The following is a 26,043-nucleotide window of genomic DNA, read 5'->3' as shown; positions in this document are numbered from 1 at the left end:
TTATTCGGCCCTCCGACCTCGATTGTGTCGGTCGGCATGTCAGCCTGACCCACTAATCCACTCATAAAAGAAAATTGCATTATTCGAATTTATGGCTAAGCAAAATCCACGCATTTCTTACTCTGGAAGCATTAGAATGAAACAAAAAGGAAAAAAAATAAAAAATAAAAAAACCGAAAATGAAAAGGGGCGTGGGAGCGTACCACTTGGCACGTGGCGATAAATTCTATAAATAAATAAAAAACTTAGGAAATTGTCCGACAGGTGTGAACAATACAAAACAGCATTTCCCTCCGGAGCGGGGATCGGTCAGTTTCAAGAGAATTTTTTCTGGTTGAGGGAGAGACAAATTTTGTAGATTCAAAACCTAAATTACAGTGTGTAATTGTATTCATAGAGAAGATAATTGCGTCTGTTCATCCTAATTATGATTTGATTTGTTTTGGAATCGACTCGGGACTGTTCTCCACACTTTCAGACGTTACAGTTTGCTGATTTGGAGGTTTCTTCTTTCCTTTTTTGGCTGCCTTGTTTTCGAAGGCATAAATCCAACATTCTCATCTCAAAAACCTCTGTTCTATATCAACGAATCTTACTGTATTTTGCTTCTGTAATTGGTCATTCCCTCGGGTACTATTGTCTCGGCTCCCCCTTTCTTAGGCCAGTGGCGTACACTCGTTGAGCTTCTGAACAATGGGGAAGAACAAGGAAGTAATTCGGCTGGAGCGTGAATCTGTCATTCCGGTGTTGAAGCCGAAGCTGATAATGACCTTGGCGAATCTAATTGGTTCGAACACTTCTCGCTTTGTGATTTACGAATTTTGGGGTTCTTTCTTTTTACGAATTTGATGGGTTGTATGAGTTTCTAGGATTGTGGTATTCATAATGGTTGTCCATGTAAATCATCATTATATCAGATAGTCTGCTGTGCCGTAGTGTGATTCACTGCCTGCGTTTCTCCGCACTCTAAACTACCCGTTTCTGTCAAATTTGTAAAATCCATTTTGAATAGGCTGAGTATCCCCTAGTAGAGGTATAAGAATGGTCACTATTGATTAAATTTTTTCCTTACCTGAGTGCTAAACTGAGATGATTGATCCTTGAGAATTATGTTCTATTTATAATTGGGGTTGCTGATTATTTCCTCGTTTTCTAGAACATAGTTCTGATCGGGCTGAGTTCTTAAAACTTTGCAAGAGAGTCGAGTACACAATTCGAGCTTGGTACCTTCTACAATTTGAGGATTTGATGGTACATTTCTCCATGGATGAAAGACCTTAATTTCACTGTTACCATTCTGCTTGTTAACCTCAATTGACACATATCTGTTTTTATTTCAGCAACTCTACTCTCTCTTTGATCCTGTTCATGGAGCCCAGAAGCTGGAGCAGCAGCATCTATCCTCTGATGAAATTGAAGTGCTTGAACAAAATTTTCTTTCTTACTTGTTTCAGGTTTGTATAAAGTCGGTGCTTCTTTCATTTTGTTTGTGGTGATAATTAGTTTCTCAAAAACTTTCCAACCGTCATGGATTGAACTAAAAAAAAGGCAAAAAGACTTTGGGGAATAAGTTTGAACCTTGTGTGACCACCTACATTGGTTATTAAATTCCTACAAGCTTTATGACAACTGAATGCCGAAGATCAAATCTTGTCCGGATTGAAATCAGTAATACGAGGAATGGGAAATGTATGTTTGTCAAATACTGTGAAGGGGAATAAAAGTGAACTAGTGAGTGGAATATACCCCACCAGCAAGTGGGGTTTTCTCCGATAGTTAACTGGGACAAATATGGCATTTTGACTTATGATTGAAGATGTTCACAAATACATTGTTTTTGTTAGAAAACACATTGACCTGTTACTTTGGTTCTTGCTTCACTCAATTGATATTTTTGGCATCAGCTTTTGGTATAAATCACACCGTCATTTAACTTAATGAGTTGAGATCACTGCTTCTAAATGTTGATGTCTATAGCTTTTAAGTTTTAACAATTAACTTATTTTGTCCTGATTCATCGAGGAAGATCTATGTGGTTCTTCTTCTGAGCATTTATCCTTTGTTGTTTTCAAATTTGTAAATATGACGTTCTGCATGACTTTGTACAAAGTACAGGGCTTTATATTTTGCTCGTTTCACCAATGAGATATGTTTTGCAAAAGTGATGGAGAAATGTGCAAGGATTCCTCCTTACCATTTGATTGAAATTTAAAACCAAACAAGAGTTCCAAACAAGAACGATACATTACCCAATCAATTCAAGAGGGTTGGTAAGTTCTTCATTCAAAAACACTGTACGATTGGCAAAATAGAACCCAAACCTCCCTTACTTATCAACATACTACCGATACACCCCTTTTCTCCCTAGCTCTGCTACCCTTACAACATTCACCACTAACAAACCCACTAAATAACTACCATATGGTCTTTTCCCTTATTACTCTTCCTTACCTACACTTCCACCGTAGGAGGCCTAACAAAATTTTGAATAATCTGTTTTTCTATTTCAATTGTGCATGGTTGATTTGGTTTAAGATTCTAGGGAGCTTGAATTAGTATTTGGTATTTCTATAACATGTTGCTTTATCGTGCAAGGATGATTTTGGAGTGAAGCGGTCAGTGAGTAGACTTTGAAAAATGTTGCTTTCCCATATTGTTCGTTGAAAAAGCTTTTTATAATTTTATTTACTGGGGTTTCCCCATCTCTTGTGATTTCATCATATAAATGAAATTAGATAAAAAGGGGTTTGGGTACAAATTGAGGATGTGGATGTGGAGTTAGGTGAAAAATGTGAGTTATTCTTTCCTATTTAATGGGAGCCGTGGGCCTCGGGGAAAAGTTTAGGCTTCTAGAGGTCTTAGACAGGGAGACTCTTTATCCCCTTCCACTTCATGGCTTTTGTGGGCGTCCTAAGTTGACTTTTACTAAGAGGGTCGCAGGTAAGATCATTGAGTCCTTTGATGTTGGTAAAGAGAATGTTGCTCTTTCTCACCTTCAATTTGATGCTGACACTATTTTCCTTTGCTCTAGGAATGAGGTTTCGTTCTTAATCTTGAATCATTTCCTCACTTTGAAAAATTTTTGGGGCTTAGCTAGATTATGGGTCTTAATTGTGAAGAAGAGAAGCTTAGGAGGTGGGTAGAAGTGGTGGGTGGCGAAATTGGCTCCTTTCCCCCTTCTTATCTGGTCCCCACTCTTGGAAGTAATTCCATATCCATTTCCTTTTGGAATTCGGTGGTGGACAAAATTAGGAAAAGATTGGCCTCTTGAAAGAATCGTTTTCTCCAAAGCTGGAAGGCTAACTTTGTTTTGCTCGATTTTGAGTGGTATCCAAATTTATTATGCCGTTTTAGAGTCTTTTGTGCGGTTTTTAAGAATATTGAGAAGCTTACGGACAACATCCTTTGGAAAGGAGGGGAAGAACTAGGAAGGAAAATGGTTGCACTTGGTTAGAATGAGAGGTTGTTGAGAGGCCAGTTTCCTTGGAGGGTTATAAATTGAGACTTTAAGGACTCGTAATAATGCTTTGTTAGCCAAATGGCTTTGGGCTAGTTATGAATTGAGACTTTAAGGACTCGTAATAATGCTTTGTTAGCCAAATGGCTTTGGTGCTTGAGCCCAATGCTCTTTAGCACAAGATTATTGCTAGCAAGTTTGGTCCTTATCCTTTTGAGTGCTTATCAGGTGGGGCTAACGACACTTCTTGGAACATATGGAAGGGTATTTATAACAAGCTCCCTTTTTTCCCACTTGGTTCATTGTGTGGTGAGGTATGGAAAGGATCTATATTTTTGGGAAGATCGGTGAGTATAGACCCCTTTGTGTTCCCCATCTTCATCATTTGTCTTCATTTAAAAATTGTGGTGTATTCTTTTGATTTGGTCGAGGATCTTGTTTCCTTTCTTCTTTAGGTTTCGTTGATCATTATCTGATAGGGAAATGATGAATGTTCTCTCTTTTGGCTTTGATTGGGGAGTGTGCTTTTAGGCTTGGGAGAAGGGATGTCCGTGTGTGGGGTCCCAACCTATCTCTCTTGTAAAGCTTTTTTTCATAGCTTGGTGGACCATTAACCCTTGCATGAGTCTATTTTTCTGATCTTTGGAGAATTAAGATTTGAGGAAAGTGAAATTCTTTACTTGACAACGTTTACACAGAAGAGCTAATTATATGGATCAATTTGAATGGAAGTTGTCGTTAGTTGGCCCATTTTGTTGTATTCTCTGTTGGAAGGTGGAGGACTTGGATCACATTCTTTGGCGATGTGAATTTGTGACGTTTGTGAGGAATCATTTCTTTTAGGTTTTTGGCTTCTTGCTTGCTCGGCATAGGGATACTAGTGGTATGATTGAAGAGTTCCTCCTCCATTTGTCCTCTTGCGAAGAGGACAAGTTTTAATGGCTTGTTGGGGGGTGTGTTATATTGGGGAATCTTTGAGGTGAGTTGAACAACAGGGTGTTTAGAGGGTTGGAGGGAACTCCTAGCGATGCTTGGACTTTGACTTCGAAGTTCTGTTATAACTGTTCTGTAGGCACCATTTTGTATGGTTGTAGCCCATTTCTCTAGTTGAGCTACCTTTTTGTTTTTTTTTTTTTTTTTTTTTTTTTTTTTTTTTGTATTTCCTTATATTCTTTCATTTTTTTTCTTAGTGAAAGGTAGTTGTTATAAAAGAAGTCACATAAATGAACTTTGTATCTTATTCACAAAAGATGCCTTATTTATTTATTTAATATTTGTTAAAGGAAATTAGGGCTTATTCCTAATTATTTTCCATTATTATTTTCCTTATGGGTATTTTTCATTTATGTATTTTTCTTTAGTGGCCTCTTGATGTCTATTTATTCACCTTGTAAAAGGTCGATTATGTAATCTGATTTATTCAATAATATACAAAATTAACATGGTATTAGAGCATTAGGTTTTGTCTCATTGAACCCTAGCCACCAAAGCCCCATCTGTTCTCTGCCTCCATCGATCGACTTCGACGGAGGCATATCGTCGCCTTTTTTCTGCTTGTTTTCTCTCTGCCCATATACTAGGGTTTTGTCTTCTTCCTAAAAGCATGCTGTTCGTGCAGATCCATGCATAGATCCGCTGCCCAAATCCATCTCCAATCCGTTTATGCTCTGCCGTATACACAAATCTGAAGTCCTCCATAAATCCCAGCCGCCGCCTCTGATCCGCACTCAACTACCCAACACCAGGTGCAAGTCGTGCCGACCCCACCTAGATCCGCGTCGGGACACTCCTTCAAACCCAGACCCACAGATTCACGTCATTTGTCTCAAATCGCATTCGTGCCCTCTATCGTCGAAGTCGCTGCTCACTTTTCCCTGATGTTGAAGCCACGAACGCTCGTATTGCATGGTTATCTATTTTTCTTTGAGGGGCTGGTTCACTATTTCCGATTTGGTCCATTTATGGTTTGGTTTGGTTCAATTCAGCATCTTGCCCAACCCATTTTTTGGTTCAGCAACGGGTCAGTTTAGTTAGTCCGGTTTAGAAATTTTACTTTGGTTCAGTTTAATTAGTTTGGTTCACACCGTTTGGTTTGGTTCAAGTTGGTCTAATTTAGTTTATTTGCAATTATGGCAAATCCGCTATTAAAAAAAGAAGAAACAAACTTTTGTGGGTCTTTGTACTGTTTTCAAATCGGCTGTTCGTGGGTTTTGTTTTAGATCTCTCTATGAGGATCTTTGTTTTCATCCCAAAAGTTCTTCTTAAGTTCTAATATCGATCTCTTTATGAGGATCTTTGTTGCCAACCCAGAAGTTTGTTTCCGTTCTTCTTGGGTTTGTGTTTCTAACTTACTTTGTATTTTCATTCTTCGTGGGTTTTTGTTTCCCTCCCAGATTTGCTGATTTGACTTCGGCAGTTTTCTTCACAAACTCAAGTTGTTCTTCATTTTACCACCTTGAGTTTGAGGGAGGGTGTGAAAGGAAATTACGATTGATTCCTAATTATTATTTTTCTTTTTGGGTATTTTCCATTTATGTATTTTCCTTTAGTGGTTTCTTGATGTCTATTTATTCACCATGTAAAAGGTCGATTATGTAATCTGATTTATTAAATAATATACAACTTTTTTTTCTTGGAAAAAGTTGTGTTAAGGACAATCAATCTCCCACCTATCATTACAATGATGTGATATTGTCCACTTTGGACATAAGCCATGACCTTACTTTTGGTTTCACCTAAAAAGCCTCATACCAAAGGAAATAATTGTCCACAATTTGTAGACCATGAATTTCTCCCCTCTTTAGCCAATATGGTGCTTTTTTTGCACTCTTAAGAATCATCGCTCTGAACGAAGTACCAGTTGAGCCTCCCCTCAAACAAAGAATAAGGAATGTTCAATGTCTGTTCTACTTCTTTCTTAATCTTGAAGTTTGAACGTCTCAAGTTTTTCATAATTGATGCTTTTCCTATGGCTTCTGACTATATGTGGGTATATCTTTCTACTGGAATTTTACTGCTGCTCTTAGACAGAAGGAAGCATTTTGTTGTCAGACAATAGATTGAGCTTGTCTTGCTGGTTTTTATAAGGATGTTTTCTTATCGTTTAACCTTGGGATAGGATAGATTTTGCACGAGTTGGGTGTATATGCTTTATGGCTTAGGGTTTGAGACCTTAGGTTGTATTGTGAAATTATTTTCATGTGTTATCCACCAAGTTGGCCTAGTGGCATTGAGACATGTGAACAAAGTAAAGGGGATAGGATATTAAAATCCTATTAATTTTTTGATGATCAAATGTTAATGAATGGTTGTTTCATATGATTTATCAAGGCGTGCAGAAGCTAGCCTAAGATACTAAACAGATATAAAAAGGAAGATTTCTTTATCATGTTTGGTATATGTATTATTAGACATCTTTACATCGCATGTTTAACAATAATTTAATATGACCAAAACTACTAGTCCTCAACCCAAATATGTTTGAACTTTAAAAAAAATTTAGTGTATTTACTAATCATCCAAGTACGACGGAGACTTGTTCTCAATCTGGGTTCCTAAACTTGGTACTTTTTAATGTACCTTGAGTATTAGACTCATTTCATTATATCAATGAAAAGGTCTTGTTTCCTTTAAAAAAATCTGGGTTCCTAAACTTGGTGATTTTTCTCATTTGAAAAGTACCTCTTCTAGGGTTAAGTACAAGGGGTACGGGTCACAAAGGAGATCAGCAGGTTGAGTGAGTCTTATAATTATATGTGCATACATGTTGAATAAAGAGACAGTAGTACCCAATGATCATTTTGGAAAGCCTTCAATTTTATACAGGTTATGGAAAAGAGCAATTTCAAAATAGCAAGTGATGAGGAGATTGAAATTGCACTTTCAGGGCAGTATCTCCTGAATCTTCCTATTACAGTTGATGAGTCCAAGGTTTGTATTTAATCATGCATGTTTTAAGATCTCAAATGGGAAATGTATGTGTAAAAAATGCAAAAATTTATTTCCTGATTTGAGCATCATATTCTTGTACTTCGTTCTTTCTTCAAGATTTATATTTTTATTAGTTTTTGTGGTAGACAAAAAATTTAGAAAAATATCTTGGTTGAAACATTTAATTCATATGTGAGTAATATACTTCATATTATCTTCTTTGATCTCATGTTTATCTTTTTACTTTGTAGCTCGACAAGGTTCTTTTAAAGAAATATTTCGCTACACATCCTCAAGGCAACCTACCAGACTTTGTTGACAAGGTATATACTTTATTTGCACATAACTTTTGAAACTTCAAAGTTTCTTCAACTCGTTAAAAGATTGTTTCTCGACTCCAGAGTTCTCCACTTATTAGGTTTATGATTTATGATTCAGGTATAGTTCTCTCTCTAACTTTTCTCTCAAAATGTGAGGAAATTCAAGAGATGGGGAAGGTCATTTTAGATAGGAAATTTTTTTCTGGTAGCCAAGGCAAGGAAAGGGAGGAATATTTGCATTGAGGGAAGGCACGACAAGAAATCAGGTAAATTGGACTTGGAGTTAGGCATCGCAACATGGGTGACGGATTGTCTAGTGGCTGCAGCGGAGCTAAGTAACCCTTTGGGTTTCTGGCGAAGAAGAAGGCTTGAGAATGCGATCATCTTCTTTCAAGTACTTGAAAACTCGAGGGGGAGATTCGCTTTATTATCATTGGAATTCTTTAAGGGGAGGCGAGGAGGGTTTCATTCCCGAAGGCAAAAGAGGAAGTGGGTGGAGATTATTGGTGGGGGAGGTCTCTGAGCTTCTTCCTTCTGCAACTCTTGATAAACAACCAGTGAAGGCAATGAAAGGCGTAGGTAGTAAGGCACCATGCCGAGTAGCTAAGGGTAAGTCTGGAAGGGAAAGTGCTGGCAAGAAAGGACAAAGACCTTGTGATCGAGGTTGTTGTGAAAGAGGATGTAGAGGAACGTTTGAGGGAGTTTGATTTTGTGGTTGATTGTGATTCGACGGTGATCATTAAGAAGAGTAATGCGACAGTTGATTGGAAGATTATTGAGAGGGTCTTTGATTGACCGTCGTTTCTTAACTATGGTCTTAGAATCTTATGTGCAAATTTAGCAGTGGGGATTTGCAGTTTGGCTCATTATTGCCGAGATAATGGTCTACTTCTTCACATTCACCGTGCAATGCAGAGGTCCTTATCCGAACAGGTTTGACTCTTAGCTCTCAAAACTTTATCTTCCAAGCCTGAGATTTTCGAACGGTGGAAGAAGAGAGAAAACAGGAATTCAAAGGCGGTTGGGTTGTGGCATTAGACGTTCCCCCTTCCTTAGAAACAATAGAGTTTATTGCTTCCATGGCTGAGTGGTGTGGAGGGCTTCTTGAGGAAAAGAGTTCTTACAGTGGTGCGAGTTGGTTGAAGCAAGTATGCTTCAAGGAAAAAGGAAATGATGATGGCTTTATTCCGGTGGGTTGTAACGTTAACCACCTAGATTTCACTTTTCCGGTGAGATTTTGTGTCGATCGATACGAGGAAGGTGGTGATCAGACTTGGCCAGAAGGGTCTTCGATTAAAGTTGGTGCCGTCAGTCTATCGCTAGGGCATAAAGGAAATTAAAAAAGAAATCATGTGAGTGACTTTGAGAAGAAGAAGAGTGATAGGGCTATTGAGGCTGTTGGGCCGGATAGTAAAAGCCTTCAAAGGCCCATTTTGGCCGTTAAGTCTGCTTGAGGTGTTGAAATGAGTAGTCTTGTTTAATGATATTAGTGGGTGTGAAGCTTTGAATTCAAAAGGAAAGGAGAATTGTGTTGTTCGACCTTCATGAAGTGTAGGGCCTTCGTTTAATTCTCTTCATTTGGAGGAGCCGAAGAAGAGTGGTAGGAAAGTGGAGCTGAAACAAACTAGCCCACCTTATGAAGCACAGATACTTCATGTGAGGCAAAGAATCCGTATCAGACACGTATCGGATACCGATACTTCCAGATACTTCTCAGATACGTATCTGACACACGATTTGACGTATCTATTTCTACGCGTACCTTTTTTCAGAAAAAAAAGACAAGCAACGACTCATCTAATCTTTCTCAATCTAAAACTAGGCAACCTATTTAAAAAGCTCACTACTCGAGTCCAAAACTGAAAGGAAAAAATAAATAAAAGATCAAACTTAGAATCATCTAATCTTCATCTTCACATTTGAGTCTCCACAAAGTCCACCAAAATATAAACCATTTGAATATCTTCAACAATTCAATGAAGTTCTTTGTTTATCTTCATACTTCTCCCTCTAATCTTCTTATTCTTCTTTGTAATATGAGTCACTTTTCTATTGCATTTTATTAACTATTGTACTTCAATATCTTAGATGTTTTTTTGTGTTGTATTTCAGTATTTGTATTCTATGTTGTGCTATTGTTATTAACTTGTATGTTAAATTTATCTATATCCTAGATTTTTTTAAGAAAAAGAAAATGTATCTTCAATGTATCAGTATCCTCGTTTTTTGGAAATATATATATTAAAAAAATATATAAAAAAGACGTATCTTTAGATGTATCCGTATCTTAGTTTTTTAGAAATTGACGAATCGTCATATCCGATCGTATCCGTATCGTGTAACCGTATTTGTGTCTGTGCTTCATAGAGCCCACCCAAAGAAGTGGAAAAAGGGGAAGCTACGTAGGTAAAGGCAAGGCCCAAGTGTTTGATGCTGTCAGGTTTGATCCGATTTCGGGTGAAGCGGGTGATCCAGATTTGGAGTTAGTGACGACCCATGTTGAAACGGGTTATGATCCGTCCGACGTGTCTTTAATGAGTTATTCCAATGAAAATTTGTTCCTCTCACAGCGTTCATTCTAGAAAATAGTCTGCCGTAGGAATGGGGAAAGTTTCTGGTAATCAAAGGAGCTCTGAGTGCGAAAGGAAGGGAGAGAGTTGTAATATTCCAATCGATGAGCAACAATCTAGGTTGCAGATTATCGAAGGTTTGGAAGTTAGGCCCACGTTAAGTCCTATTTCTGAAGGAGAGCTTCAGCTGGGTCTCTTCACGGGGCAGAATCCTCAGTCTTTCCAGCAGTCCGAGGCGGCTGAGCCTACCGACTAGGTAAGTTTCCCTTATCTTTCTTTGGGCCTTAATCCTGGCGTGGTAAAGGAAAGGGGAGAGTCTTCAAATTTATCTGAGAAGGGGAATCATGTGCCTTTGGCCGTGGGTGAGTTTTCTGAGTTGGTTGTGAGGGGTAGAGAAGGTTTTCCTCTTCGTGTTCCTTCTTCGAGCTATTTCCCTGATTCCGGGGGTGCATTTTCTCTTTTGCCAGTCTATTCTTTAGGTGAAGGAGGTCTAGAGGTTGCTTCTTGGTCTAACGCCGTAGGAATGGGACAAGGAAATGCTCTTTGTTGTTGTCTAACGAGGTTTTGCTTGGGGATTCTTACTCCTTTTCTAACCCTCTTCTGGTTTCGTATCCGATGCCTAGCGGGGAGTTTTTTGGCAGTTGGCCTTTTGGTTGGGGGGCGTTGGCATCTGTGGGAGTTAAGAGAGTGGAAACGGAAGAAACAAAAGCGTTAATGTCTCCTAAAAGGAAGATTATGGGAGGGAGAAAGGCTTGTGGGGAAGGTTTAAACAAGGTTGATAGAGAGCTTCGAAAGCTATAGAGCTCGGTTAACTATGAAAGGAAAAAGGCTTCTAAGGAAGCGGGTGTGCCCTATCCTCAATGTTGAAAATTATTTCTTGCAATGTGGAGGGGTGGGGAGTCAGGATAAGAGAAGGCTTATTAAGGACATTTTGAGGCAAGAGAATCCTGATATTGTCGTGTTGATGGAGACTAAATGGAGTGATTTTGACCTTCTTCTCGTTGGCAGTTTGTGGAAATTCAGAAGAGTGGAGTGGGAGAGCATTGATGCGGTGGGGAAGTCAAGAGGTATTTAATGATGTGGAATAGCCGTACGCTTGATGCTTTAGAGGTGATTAAGGGTGTCTTCTTGTTGTTGGTGTCTTTTGGAAGGAGAGATGGAGTGCTTTTGGGTCACTGGAGTGTATAGTCCTCCTAGAGTTAGAGAAAGAGATCAATTCTTGAATGAGTTGGGGGATCTTTTTGGTCTTCGTGGGTTGATTTGGTGCCGTGTGGGCGATTTTAATATGACGAGGTCTTAAGCTGAGAGAGCTTCTTTGGGGAGAGGCGATAGATCGATGAGGATGTTTAATGATCTTATCGAAGGTGGGCAGTGAGTTGATCCTCCTCTTTTGAATGGGTCGTTCATTTGGGCTAATAGGAGAGCTAGAAGTAGGATTGATAGAGTCTAGCTTTCTTTGGATTAGATCCGTCTGTTCGGGGAGTATAGGCAGGTGGTGGGGCCTAGAGTCACTTCAAATCACTAGCCTGTTATCCTAACGTCAGGTTGTTAGAATTAGGGGCCGTGTCCTTTTAGGTTTGAGAACATGTGGCTGCAACACCCTTTTGTTAAGTCCCAGGTTCCTAGCTAGTGGCGAGAGACGACTGTGGGGTGTTGGGAGGGATACAAATTTATGGGTAAGTTGACGGCGTTACAAGGGATGCTAAGAAAGTGGAACGGAGAGGTTTCTGGTGACGTTAGAGTTCAGATATAGGAGCTTTTGGCTAAGATTAAGGGGTTTGATGACTTGGAGCTGGAGGGCCTCTTGGATGAGTCCATGAAAACGGAAAGGGGGCTCTTTAAAGGTCCTTTTTGTGGAGGTGATTCGAAAGGAGACTTGTAGTTGGAGGCAAAAAGTGAAGTCAGCGTGGGCTAAGGATGGGGATTGCAACTCCGCTCTTTTCCATACGGTGGCGAGTGGCGGAAAGAGTAGGAATGGGATTGGCCTTTTGGTCTTTGATTCAGGGGTGGTCATTATAGAGGATGAGAAGATCGAGGAGGAAGTTGTTAGCTTCTTCTCTAGGTTATACGGTTCGGAGGTTTCAACCAAACCCTCTGTTCAAAGGATGGAGTGGAACCCTATTTCTGAGGAGGATAAGGAAAGTTTGTCTGAGCCTTTTACTGTTCAGGAGATCCAAAGGGCAGTTTTTGGAAGCGATAGTTCGAAATCCCTAGGGTCGGACAGGTTTACAATTCTTTTCATCAAGAGAATTGGTCCCTTGTGCAGGAGGGCATGGTCAAAGTTTTTCCAAGAGTTTTACGAAAGAGGATTTTAAATAGATCTATGTCGGAAACTTACATCTGTTTGATCCCAAAGGAGGAGTCTGTGACAAGATTTAAGGACTTTTGTCCAATTAGTCTCATCACAAGTGTACAAAATTTTGATGAAAGTTTTGGTGAATCATCTGAAGAGGGTGCTCCTGTCAACTATTTCTGATGAGCAAAAGGCCTTTGTGGCAGGGAGGCGAACTCTGGATCAAATCCTTGTTGCCAATGAGGCAATCGAGGACTATAGAGCTAGAAAGAAGAAAGGGGTGTTGTTTAAGATCGATTTTGAAAATGCTTATGACCACATGGATTGGAACTTTCTGGATAAGGTTTTAGATAGGAAAGACTTTGGTTTTAAATGGTGTATGGCGTATGTGGATGTGGGGTTGCCTGAGGAAAGTGAGCTATTCCTTTCTTATCAATGGGAGCCCTAGGGGTAATGTGACGGCGTCGAGAGGTTCGAGGCAGGGAAACCCTCTCTCCCTTTTTCGTTTCCTCCTTGTTGTGGATGTGCTTAGCAGATTGGTGACAAAGTGTGTCGAAGGTAACCTAATTGAGCCCTTTGAGGTGGGTAAGGATAGGGTTCCCCTCTCCCATATTCAATTTGCGGATGACACCCTTTTCTTCTGCTTTGAAGTGTTGATTCCTTCTCAATGCTAAATCACGTTCTTGCTTTCTTTGAGGAGATGTCAGGCTTGAAGATAAACAGGGGTAAGTGTTGTGTCATGGGTATCAATAGCGAGGAAGATAAGATTAAAAGGTGGGTAGAGTGGACTAGATGTGAGGTGGGAAGCCTACCCTTTTTTTACCTTGGTCTCCCTCTTAGGAATTGTCCAAAGTGTGTTTCTTTATGGGACCCTGTGATTGACAAAGTTCGAAGTAGGTTGGCTTCTTGGAAAAAGAGTTTCTTTTCTAAAATGGGTCGTCTTACTCTCACTAAGTCCGTCCTAAGTGGCATTCCGGTTTATTTCTTCTCTTTTTAGAGCTCCGAGGTGTGTAAGTGTTTGGAGAGGTTGATGCGTGACTTCCTCTGGGAAGGGGTTGATGAAGGGAGAGAAATCGGCTCACATCTTATTAGATTGGAGATTATGGAGAAACCGTTGTCTTTTGCGGGTCTTGAATTTGGGATCCTTAGGACTCGAAACAAAGCCCTTTTAGCCAAATGGCGTTGGCACTTTTCCTCTGAGCCCAATTCTCTGTGGCATAGGGTTATTGCTAGTTGTTAAAAAAGAGAAGAGGGAAGAGAAAACAACAAGATTACGTGGAAACCCTAGTGCAAGGAGAAAAACCATGATATAAAGTCTTTTCTTATTAAAACTGATACACTAAATACACAGGGACTCACTGTATAAATAGACAGTAGGAAGCCCTAGGGGTCTTACACAATTACATAAATGTTCCTAGGTTAAAAACCCTATTTCTAACACTCCTCTTCAAGTTGGTGCATAGATATCAACAAGCCCCAACTTGCTTACACAATAATTAAAATTTTGTCTCAATAACCCTTTTGTAAGAACATCAGCAACTTGTTGATTCGAAGGAATATAAGGGATACAGATGTTTCCACTGTCCAACCTCTCCTTAATGTAGTGTCTGTCTATCTCCACGTGTTTAGTTCTATCATGTTGAACTGGGTTGTTTGCAATATTGATGGCAGCTTTATTATCACAAAATAATTTCATTGGAAGCTCATTATCTTGCTGGAGATCTGAAAATACTTTCTTCAACTAGATTTCTTCACAAATTCCTAGACTCATGGTCCGATACTCTGCCTTAACACTACTTCTAGCAACAACTCCTTGTTTTTTACTTCTCCAGGTGACTAGATTTCCCCAGACAAACGTACAATATCCAGACATAGATCTTCTGTCAACAACAGACTTTGCCCAATCAGAATCAGTGTAAGCTTCAACAGATCGTTTATCAGTTTTCCTGAACATTAGACCTTTACCAAGAGTTCCTTTCAGATACCGAAGAATACGTTCAACTGCTATCATATGATCTTCACAAGGAGCTTGCATGAACTGACTCATAACACTTACTGCATAAGAAATATTTGGTCTTGTGTGAGACAAGTATATCAACTTCCCAACTAACTGCTGATATCTTTCTTTATTAACAGGAATTCCATCATTCTTATCACCGATTTTTGCATTGTATTCTACTGGCGTGTCAACAGGTTTACACCTAGTCATACTTGTTTCCTTTAGCAAGTCCAGTATATATTTTCGTTGAGAAACTGATATACCCTCTTTTGAGCGAGCCACTTCCATTCCCAGAAAGTATCTTAGCTTCCCGAGGTCTTTAATTTCAAATTCTTTGGCCATCTCTGTTTTTAGTCTTGTGACTTCTACATCATCATCCCTAGATAAAACAATATCATCAACATAGACAATAAGAACAACAATTTTCCCTGATGTTGATCTTCTTACAAAAAGAGTGTGATTAGAATGTCCTTGAACATATCCCCGTGCTTTCACAAACGTTGCGAACCTGTCAAACCAGGCCCTTGGAGACTGTTTCAGTCCGTATAGTGATTTCCTCAATCTATACACTTTATTTTTAAATTGACTCTCGAACCCGGGAGGGGGACTCATATAGACTTCCTCCTTAAGTTCCTCATTCAAAAAAGCATTTTTAACATCAAGTTGGTGTAGGGGCCAATCTTTATTCACAGCTACTAACAGAAGCACTCGGATCGTGTTAAGTTTAGCCACAGGTGAAAACGTCTCAGAATAATTCACTCCATATGTTTAGGTGAAACCTCTTGCAACAAGTCTAGCCTTGTATCGGTCAATCGTCCCATATGACTTGTACTTTATAGTAAACACCAATTTACATCCTACTGTTTTGTGCCCTTCAGGCAAAGTCACCGGTTCCCAGGTTTTATTCTTTTCCAGAGCTCTTATTTCTTCCATAATAGTAGACCGCCATTCTGGTTTTTTCATTGCAACATTTATGTTATCTGGAACCACTTCAGTGTCCAAGCTAGTAGTAAAAGCCTTGAACTCGGATGTCAGATTACTATACGTCGTGTAACTATGCATAGGATATTTAGTACATGAACGGGTACCTTTCCTCAGGACTATAGGAAGATCAAGTGACGCATCACGTTCTTTCACCTCTTCAGGCTTCTCACCATGATTTACTATCTGTGTATCAGAAACTTCAGTAGTAACTTCCACATCATCATTAGCACGGACTATTTCATCCTCCGTAACTTCGATCATTCCATCCTCTACAGTTTCCCTTTCTATTACTCTCTTAGTATCACTGCTTCCTTCCCCCTTGTCATACCTGCCTTCATCATCCTCCATACATAAATCAACATCATTAGGAATACACGTGCCTGGACCTGATGACAGGTCTGACTCCTGCACTGGAGCCGACAGTTCTGGTTCAGCAGGTGACACTGCTTCCTTCCTGAGATTCTTCCTGTAGTACGTTTTCCAAGGAACTTGATTGGTAGGAAGAACCAGACTATCATGATCAGGATTAGGTTTAGACAAGGTTTGAATAGGCGCTGACTCTAAAGGAATAGCATAAGAGGACCAGTTAGTCTCTTCTTCATTTATGTTCTCCCCTTGAAGATGACTAATGGGAAAGAACGACTGATCCTCAAGAAAGGTGACATCCATAGAGACATAGTACTTTTGAGATGACGGATGATAGCACTTATATCCACGTTGATGGAGTGGATATCCAACAAAGACACACTTCTGAGCACGAGGAGAAAATTTCGTGCAGTTTGGACCATGGGAGTGAACAAACGCAACACAACCAAAAACCCGAAGAGAAACATCAGAGATCAACCGAGTAGTAGGAAAAGACTCTTTAAGCAACTCTAAAGGGGTATGAAGATTAAGAATACGAGAGGGCATCCGATTAATGAGATGAGCAGTAGTAAGAACTGCATCTCCCCAAAGGTATGACGGAAGGGTGGCAGATAACATAAGAGATCGGGCTACTTCAACCAGATGCCGATTTTTACGCTCAGCTACTCCATTTTGTTATGGAGTGTAAGCACACGAACTCTGGTGAACAATACCTTTAGAGTCGAGAAATTTTCTGAAAGAGGCATTAAAGAACTCTCGCCCATTATCACTTCTTAAAATCCCAATCTTTGTTTTAAATTGAGTTTCGACAGTTGTGTAAAACTGTTGGAAAACAGAGGACACTTCAGATTTATCAGTGAGCAGGAAAACCCAGGTGAGCCGGGTGTGATCATCTATAAATGTGACAAACCACCATTTTCCCGTGGAAGTAGTAACCGGTGAGGGACCCCATACATCACTATGAACAAGAGAAAAAGGACTCGAGGGTTTATAAGGCTGAGAATGAAAAGAAACACGATGTTGCTTGGCATGAATATAAACATCACAATTAAAAGAAGTACTAGCATTACGAACTAAATGAGGAAATAAGTATTTCATATATTGAAAATTTGAATGTCCCAAGTGAAAATGCCATAACATAACATCATTTTCAGAAATAGAGAAATTTAAAGACATAAACCCCGATTGGTGATCATTCCTAGAGGAAGCCTCGACAGAAAGGAAGTAGAGTCCCCTATTGTGTCGGGCAGTGCCAATCGTCATCCCCGATTTCAGGTCCTGAAATAAAACTGGATCAGGTGAGAAAATCGCCTTACACCTCAAATCTCTTGTTAGTTTACTGACAGATAACAGATTATATGATATTTTAGGCACATGTAAGGTATCACGTAGAATTAAACCATGAAATGGAGAGATATTGCCCTTTTCTGCAATAGGGGCAAAAGACTCGTCTGCAATTCGAATCCTCTCATTACCAGCACACGGATTATATGACATAAATAACTCTGAGGAACTCGTAAGATGATCAGTAGTCCCTGAATCCACAATCCATGGTTTCTTACCATTCACACTAATTAGGCCAAAGGAAGGAAAATTACCTGACTGTGCAATTGCACTAACCCCAATAGTACTTGAACTGTGTTTACCGTCACCAGGAGATTTCTTCTGAGTTTGACCATCTACTGAATCACTTGCTAGGGCACGACTAGTATTAAATTTTTCGTGAGACTGTCGTCGTCTACTATTTGGGGGCTTCCCGTGTAATTTCCAACATTGATCCTTCGTATGCCAAAGCTTTTTACAATGTTCACAAATGGGAGGAGGTTTCTTATCACCATCAGTACCGGATGGCTTGGCAACAAAAGCTGCTGCATCAGTAGTTGAGGTGGCATTATTCATGGTACACGACCGATCTTCTTCCAGCCTTATTTCATTAGTAGTCGAAGTGAAGGAATCGGACGCTGGCCCAAGATCCGACTACGAACCCCATCAAACTTTGGATTTAATCCAGCCAAAAACACATAAACATGATTTGCTTCCTCAATCTTCAAATATTGGGCCCCATTCTGTGGACAATTCCAAACAATTTCTCTACACAAGTCCATTTCCTGGCACAGCATCAACAGTTTGTTAAAATAAGAGGTAACATCCATAGACCCTTGTTTGGATTCATGAACCTGTTTATGGAGTGTATATAGCCGAGAGGCATTCCGTCGTTTAGAATATAGATCTTGCGCCGCCTCCTAGATATCCTTGGCTGTGGTAGCATACAGTAACGGTCTTCCTATCTGGGGTTCCATACTGTTCACCAAGACAGAACGTAGCAACGAATCTTCTCCTTTCCAAATTCGTTCTTGTGGATCACTTGGGGCCGACTTTGGAATTTCACCTGTCAAATATCCAAACTTGTGGCGCCCTTTCAAGGCCATCCGGATCGATTGAGACCAAGAAAAATAGTTCTGGCCATTTAATTTTTCTCCGACGATAAATCCTGCAGAATTACCCATCGAACCAGGTAAGTAGGAAACGTTAGGCACTATAGGTAATGAGTTTACCAGATTTTCTGAATAAACCGGTTGAGGATTTGCACCAAACATTGTATCCAGATCAGAAATCTGCTGTTGCAGGTAAGCCAACCGTTGTCTTACATCGTCTGGGTAACGAGCTAAACCACAATTTATCGGAACAGGTACTGGTTGCTCGAGACCTCGGTTGTTGGATGTGAAAAAACCATTCGTTGAGCTAATTGAAGGAAACCGGATCACCGGGTCGGGCTGGATGGGCTGAAAGTGGATCGGCTGGTGCAAAAAACTGGGTAGAAGAGCTTTCGGGTCAGACAGATGAGCTCTCAGGTCGCGGGTCGGATCGCGGGTTAAAATGAAGGGATTGCGGGTCGGACTGAAACACAACGTTCTGCCTTGGGTCGGATTGGTTCGGGTCGGAATTAAAATCAAAATACTGGTGACTAGCCTGCCCTGGTTCAACCCGAACCGATCCGGTTTGCTCCAGACCGGTACTAACCCTAATTTGATCCTCGCCCCCGATACTGCTTCCTCTGCCTTGATAATTCCGATCGATGGTCAACACCTCCTCGCGGTCAGCTTGTTCCTCACGTCCGAGACCGCCGAATCTGCCGTGACCGCCGCCGACTCTGCCCTGGTCATGATAGCTCCGATCGGGAATCGAAGGTTCCTCGCGGCCGGCTCCAACTCCGATCGGATTCTGACTTGTTCTGGAATAGTGATACCCGGTTGCCTGAGGACGATTTTCCAAGGATTGTATCTGAACGGCAGATATTAATTCCGGTAGGGCGTCCTGAAAACATTCCTTTACCGCTGCCCGGATTGCCGTTCTCATGTTGAAACTTGAAGACCCATCAACAGAGGAGGATTGAGGTTGATTTTCTTCCATAACAACTAGGTTTTCGTCACGACGCTTTGATACCATGTAAAAAAAGAGAAGAGGGAAGAGAAAACAAGTTTACGTGGAAACCCTAGTGCAGGGAGAAAAACCACGATATAAAGTCTTTTCTTATTAAAACTGATACACTAAATACACAGGGACTCACTGTATAAATAGACAGTAGGAAGCCCTAGGGGTCTTACACAATTACATAAATGCCCCTAGGTTAAAAACCCTATTTACATGGCCTCCATCATTTCGAGTGGCTAACTAAGAGGATTAATGGCACTTACCAGAATTTTTGGAAGAAAGAGCTCCTCGCTTTTGTTCCTTGAGTCCGTCGTGTGGTGAGGGATGAGAGAGAGACGTATTTATGAGAAGATCATTGGGTGGGGGAGAGACCTCTTTGTGATTCTTTCCCCTAGTTGTATCATTTGTCTTTTAAAGATCATTTTGTTACCGATTTTCTCGTATGGACAGGGAGCTCTTGCTCATTCTCCCTCGGTTTTCGTCATGGCCTTTTCGATAGGGAAATGATGGATGTGGTTGTCCTCCTTTCTTTTCTTGAGAATCAACCCTTTCACCTTGGGAGGAGAGATGTGAGAGTTTGGAGCCCTAATCCTTTGGAAGTTTGGTTAACCCTTCTCCTGTGGGTGAGTTTGTCTTGTTGTTGTGGAGGATTAAGATTCCTAGAAAGGTAAGATTTTTTACCTGGCAGGTTCTCCATAGCAGTGTTAGTACGTTGGATAGGCTTGTTAAGAAATGTAGCCGTTGGTTGGTCTTTTTTGTTGCATTCTTTGCCGGAAGGCGGAGGAAGACTTGGACCATATTCTTTGACAATGTGATTTTGCGAGCTTTGTCTGGGATTCTTTTTTCTAGATGTTCGGTTTGATGTGTGCTTGTCAAAGAGACATTAGAGATATGATCGAGGAGTCCTCAATCCGCCATTTGGGGAGAGAAGCCGTATTCTTTGATTGGCTAGTGTTTGTGCTATTGTTTGAGTGTTGTGGGATGAGAGGAATAGAAGGGTGTTTAGGAGAGTTGAGAGGGAGGCTAGAGATAGTTGGTCTCTCATTCGTTTTCACGTTTCTCATTGGGCTTCGATTTCAAAAGTTTTTTGTAATTATCCTATGAACATGATTTTGTGTAGTTAGAGTCCCTTTCTTGTAAAGGGATTCTCCTTTTTGTGGGCTTGGTTTTTGTATGCCCGTGTATTCTTTCCTTTTTTCTGAATGAAATTGTTTTTCTTATATAAAAAAAAAAAAATTGATTTATGACTCAGGTGCCAAAGTCTGGCTCTATTTCCTCCTTTCAACCCCCTCAGTTTCTTAGGTTGAAGTATCCATGCAGAGATTCACAGACAGAAATTTGGCTAGGATCGTAGTTTTAAACTACTTTGCTGTTCTTTTATCATGTTCACAAGGTCGGCCACAAAGGTTCTTGTCGTGTGTTACACGAGTCGGCCATTGGTATTAAAAATGGAGTTTCTTCGAGAAACTAGAGATATTTGGTGGTAGGGAATGTTGTTTCTAGTTTTGTGCATGGGATATTCATGAGTGGTATAATCCTTTGCAACTTCGTAACCTTATAATCACTGTAAATGGGTACAGGCCTCTCTGTTTCTCTCTCATCTGTACCATTTTTTTCTGTCAGTATGTTATTTTCAGGCGAGGAACTGGAATTGACCGAACGAGTGATTTCTTTTACATGGAGAAAGTAGACATGCTTATTGGAAGATTTTGGGCATATCTCTTAAGTTTAACGAGGTAAGTTAGTGCTTGAAATCAGTGAACATTTTATTTCATTTACCATCAATTGTAGACCTGTGAATAATTTTTTTATTTGAGCTATTTTAATTTTGCTAGTCAAACACTGAATCACAGAATTATGTTGCATAAGCTTGTTATAGACCAAATATTTTGCCATCATTGGCAGTTCCTAGTTGGGATCATGAAAAGGAGATTTCTGAGCGCATGACATTGATTTTTACCATTTGAGCACCATTCAGAAGTATGAAACTGCGTCTGTTTGAGCACCATTCAAACTATGTTTTTTCTCCCTTTGGTTTGGTGGTTGCAGGTTAGAAAAGATTTTCTCCAGACGGCCAAGTACACGACTTACGGAAGATAGGAAGAAGAATGATGAGATTTCCCCTGATGCTGAACAAGATGACCTAAATGTTGAAAGAGTTCGTCTGGAGAATATGGAACTGAGGTTGTGCATAGTTTCTTACCATTGATGCCTGACTGCAGTTGGATCATGGTTACACAATTTTTACGTTGATGGAATGAAGAAAAAAGAAAACAACGAAGCAAAAGATTCATCATATGTTATTCTGGGGACTAATAAGAAAAATGCAGTTCACTCATTGTATTTCCTAGTTCTTTTCAATAGCTACTTACTTGAGATCAGACGTCATAATTTCTTCATTTTATGGATGGTCAGGATTAGTTGATTTAGAAAAGCAAAAAAAGTAAATGTTCTTTTGGAAGATTAACCTCTCGATTTTTTTTTCTTGTCTTCACAGTGCTCGCAATTTGCTGGGCAAGGTTACTATTCAAGAACCAACCTTTGATAGGATTATTGTAGTTTACAGGTACTGCTCTATTTCTTGGAGTTGGAACTATGGGTGCCTCATTATATTTCGAAGTTTCATTTTAGATTATGTAGGATCTGATTACAATGCTTGATTCTTTTTTGGCTAAATGGATTGGAAGTCTTGGTTTGAGGTTAGACTGAGAGGTCTATTTAATTACATCGTGTAGTTTGTAGTCTTTAATGACAGGAAGGCTATATATCAATGATTTTGCATTACTATTGTAGCTATGGCCTATGTTATTATCTGTGCATATTAGTGGAAATTTTATTGTACTTTTACTACTAATATTCAACAAGCTTTTCAGATTTTCTTGTCAAAGTGTATCTATTGCCATTTCAGCTGATTGTGCAGTAGAAAATGTGTTTTTCCAATTATTCTGAAATACAGTTCGTTGACATGTAAAAGGAATGGTAATTCTTCAGGCGAGCAAGTACAAAGTCGAAACCTGAACGTGGAATATATGTCAAGCATTTTAAAAACATTCCAATGGCTGATATGGAAATAGTACTTGTAAGTTAATTTTCTCCTTTTTAATCACCGTTTCCCTTTTGCTCCTTGAAAAGTTTGAACCAGAAGATTGATGATAAATTTTTTGTGACAGCCTGAAAAGAAAAATCCAGGACTGACTCCAATGGACTGGGTTAAGTTCCTTGTATCTGCTATAGTTGGGCTGGTTAGTTTTAAGTATGTTTATGCAATGTACTATTGTTGTCATTAAATTCTTAATATTTTGCTTACTTGTTTTTACTGTGTATGTATTTATAGGTTGCTGTTGTGGGTTCAGTTGAAATGCCCAAGGCTGATTTTTGGGTCATTTTCGCTGTTCTCTCTACAGTTATTGGTTACTGTGCAAAGACATATTTCACGTTAAGTATCTCTCTCTGTTAGATGCATTTTTAAAATTAATCATTAATTTCTGTAAACCCTCGTATTGCACTTACTTGCTTATTATTGGTTTAGATGTCTGATTGACTGTTTTTTGGACGGTTCCAGGAAGATAGTTTCTCCTTTGTATTAATATGGTTAATATTGTGTACCTCAATCATGTTATAGCTTGTTCTCAATGCTAAACGTAGCTGCAGAGATAATTGAGTCCTCACTGCCCCCTTATTTTTTTTTTTTTAATTTTATGTTTAAATTTTTTGACTTCAATAAGGGGTGATGAGAGAATTCAAAATTTTGACCTCGTGGTATAGCACTTAACAAGTTGAACTATGCTCAAATTGGCACCCTCGTTATGTGTTTCACTTATATAACTTGCAACTGGGGAGGTGATCATAAATAGGTAGCTTCCTTTGATTGTCAGTTTGGTATTCTCTTGATTTCTCTAATGCATGTATAGTCTCTGGCCATTCTTTTTCAATCTATAGGTTTCAGCAAAACATGGCTACATACCAGAACTTAATTACACAATCTATGTATGACAAACAGCTAGATAGTGGAAGGGGCACACTTCTTCATTTGTGTGATGATGTGATCCAACAGGAAGTAAGTATATTATGTATTTCTTGTCTGTCAAATGTGAACATTGTATCCAGATATAAATTTCTACATTTGAGAAAAAAAGAGTAAAATGCATGCTATATTTGTAATTGGACTATTTTTTTACTTGTCTATCTCTGAATCTCTGAAAGGAGTCGGCACTCTAGAATGATGGAATGCTTCCCTCGTCATTTTCCAGCTGGGACCTTCTGGAAAGCCAATGGCTTCCAGTCATTCTCATGAAATTACCCTCTAGTTTGGGGCATTTGTTGGTTTTGTAGGGGAATTACACTGAAAGCCAATCATTTAATCAACTATTATGTTGTCTGAGTAGGAGCCTTGTTAGTTTGTAATTGAATCATTGGAAGCTATGTTTCTATAGGGCAGTGCTTTGCTCATTTTTCAAGAAGCTCGGTTTTCTGAGGGATTTTTCCTGTACTGTATGTATCATTTTGTCCGCCTGATAGCCTGATTGATAGATAGAAAAGTGGAACACATGGAAAAATGGAACTCCAAAAGCCAATCTTTGAGTCAACTACTGTTTTGTTTAAGTACGAGGCATGGTAAATTGAAGGGGATGTTTTCTTAGAGGCTAGTGCTTATGTTGCAAGTAGCTCACGTGTCTGTCTGAGGGATTTCTTCCCGTACTGTTTTGTATGGTTCAATCCTTCTGTGAATTGAAAAATGGGATAATTCATGGGAAAATAGGGAATGCTTATTATTATTATTATGAGAAACTTTTAATCCTAATTTCATTGATAATATGAAATTACAAAAGGGCAAACATGGCAGAGAGATTACATGTTGGTATTTCCCTGCTATAAGGGAAGTAAGATTGTAACCACAAAAAAGGGGTACGATAGATGATCTATGAATTGTGAGAATTCAGTTTCTATACAGTGATTCCGTTCATTCCATATGAGCTAAAAGAAGTCTTTGATGATGAAGTCCCACATAATTACCTTCTCTTTCTTGAGTGGATGACCATAGTGAATGCGTATTATGACTCACTGTTTTAGCTTCTGTTGTAGTCATTACTTCGGTTGCTTTTGCTTTGACCATTCAATGGTGAATGTTGAGCAACAAATAGAGAAAACGATGAATGTGCATGTACAATAGTTGCATTTCTGAAATCAAGATGCAGAGGCCTATTGATTTAGTCTTTCTTTGGGTTTGCTTTAAGCCACAAATTGTCGGATCCTACGTTTGAGGTAATATAGTTGAAGATGAAAACCCTTCCTACTGCTGATAAACGATGACAATCATAATGTTGCCCTTCTCTTGATTAAGAGCGACATTCTGTTAAGAAACATGAAAGGATTCCTAAGGCGCTTGGACATGGTGGTAAAATTAAATGTTAGCTTGTTGCTCTATTTTTCTAGCTCTTTTCTGGAGGTTCATTTTTACATTATATCTGTATAAACTATGCTGGATTGTGTTCTGGGGAATGCAAGTGGTATTTGCAAGTGGCATACCTTTATGCATATACTGTTAGTCAATACTTATAATGCCTTTTTCCCCTTGGTGTGAAGGTCAAAGAGGTGATCATTTCCTTCTTTATACTGATGGAGCAAGGCAAATCTACTTTAGAAGTATTTACTCCCGTCTCTTCTCTGTTTTCATGCTTTCTTTGATTATAATTGAAAACATTGATGTGGATTATCTGAAATTCACGGTGAAAAGTGATTTTCTGATGGGCAAGTAGGATCTCGATCTACGGTGTGAGGAGTTGATCAAAGAAGAGTTTGGTGAGCACTGCAACTTTGAAGTGGACGATGCAGTTCAAAAGTTGGAGAAATTAGGAATCATTTCTCGGGTAAGTCATAAGCGTTATCCTTGCTGATGAAAATTGGCTTTAAAAAATAGCTTCTTAACCTTTAAAACTACTTTATTTATATATACAGCATTTAATGTTAAGTTGATAGTGTATGGTGCATGTGGAAGGTGTCCATCATCTTCATCTGATTCTTTCTCCATTGACTTGAAATTTAGGATACAATTGGACGTTATTATTGTGTCGGATTAAAACGTGCCAATGAGATCATAGGACCGACTACAGAGGAGCTTGTCCTGAAAGCAAGGCAGGGTGTCAATACTTGAGAAATGAAAATGGCCAAACCTCTTCCTGCCTTTTTTTTTTTTTGGGAATGGATCTTAGCTTTCAAATTAAATGCAACTGTAGATAGTGTTGGCGGGGTAAATGAAGAAAAAATGATGGTGTAGAAAGTTTTCCACTTCAACAGTTTAGTGATGAGAGCTTGCTTCATGTATTTACCTCTTCTGAATTCATAATTTTCAAACTTGATTCGGATCTGGAATGCAGTTATAAATATAATGTACTTGCAAGGTTTGCTTTTATAAGTTATTTTCTTATTTTGGAGATCTCACCGAGGATTAGGATATTATACTAACATGGTTGTTTTTCTCATGATTATTGTGTGGTTCAAATATGAAGAAATGGCATTCATGTTATGCCGATTATATTATGACCTTTTGTGCCAGTTGTGTCACACAGATGGGTTTAAAAAGTTCAAATTGAGAGATCTTATCCTTTTTTTTTCTCTCCTTTTTGACCTTTCAACTTGTGGCGCTTTGTTCGGAGCATATACTCTTGTAACTTTTGGTCGTATTTTCAGTTAAA

The 26,043-nt window shown here is 39.3% G+C and overlaps 1 protein-coding gene across 1 annotated transcript; it reads left to right on the top strand.

The window, feature by feature from the left end:
- The first annotated feature begins 249 nt into the window (after positions 1-249).
- LOC120067213 lies at positions 250-25,763 on the top strand. Its single transcript, XM_039018726.1, has 16 exons — positions 250-502; positions 661-787; positions 1,157-1,251; positions 1,341-1,454; positions 7,283-7,387; positions 7,639-7,710; positions 20,975-21,087; positions 21,401-21,535; positions 21,849-21,917; positions 22,343-22,430; positions 22,522-22,593; positions 22,686-22,786; positions 23,291-23,408; positions 24,935-24,994; positions 25,108-25,218; positions 25,395-25,763. Exons 2-16 carry the CDS (start codon positions 694-696, stop codon positions 25,500-25,502), a joined length of 1,455 nt encoding a protein of 484 aa, XP_038874654.1. The 5' UTR covers positions 250-502; positions 661-693; the 3' UTR covers positions 25,503-25,763.
- The last annotated feature ends 280 nt before the right edge of the window (positions 25,764-26,043 follow it).

The sequence above is a fragment of the Benincasa hispida genome, chromosome 1, assembly GCF_009727055.1.
Source record: "Benincasa hispida cultivar B227 chromosome 1, ASM972705v1, whole genome shotgun sequence".
Taxonomy (NCBI): Eukaryota; Viridiplantae; Streptophyta; class Magnoliopsida; order Cucurbitales; family Cucurbitaceae; genus Benincasa; species Benincasa hispida.
Note: the sequence above shows the minus strand (reverse complement) of the source record. Positions and strands in the feature narration are given on the sequence as shown.

Bases quoted from the DNA above. Each gene is read 5' to 3' on its own strand.
- LOC120067213 (XM_039018726.1), top strand. From the start codon at position 694: ATGGGGAAGAACAAGGAAGTAATTCGGCTGGAGCGTGAATCTGTCATT. The intron at 788-1,156 runs GTTCGAACACTT...CTCGTTTTCTAG, and splicing joins GACCTTGGCGAATCTAATTG to AACATAGTTCTGATCGGGCT. The intron at 24,995-25,107 runs GTATTTACTCCC...ATGGGCAAGTAG, and splicing joins AAGGCAAATCTACTTTAGAA to GATCTCGATCTACGGTGTGA.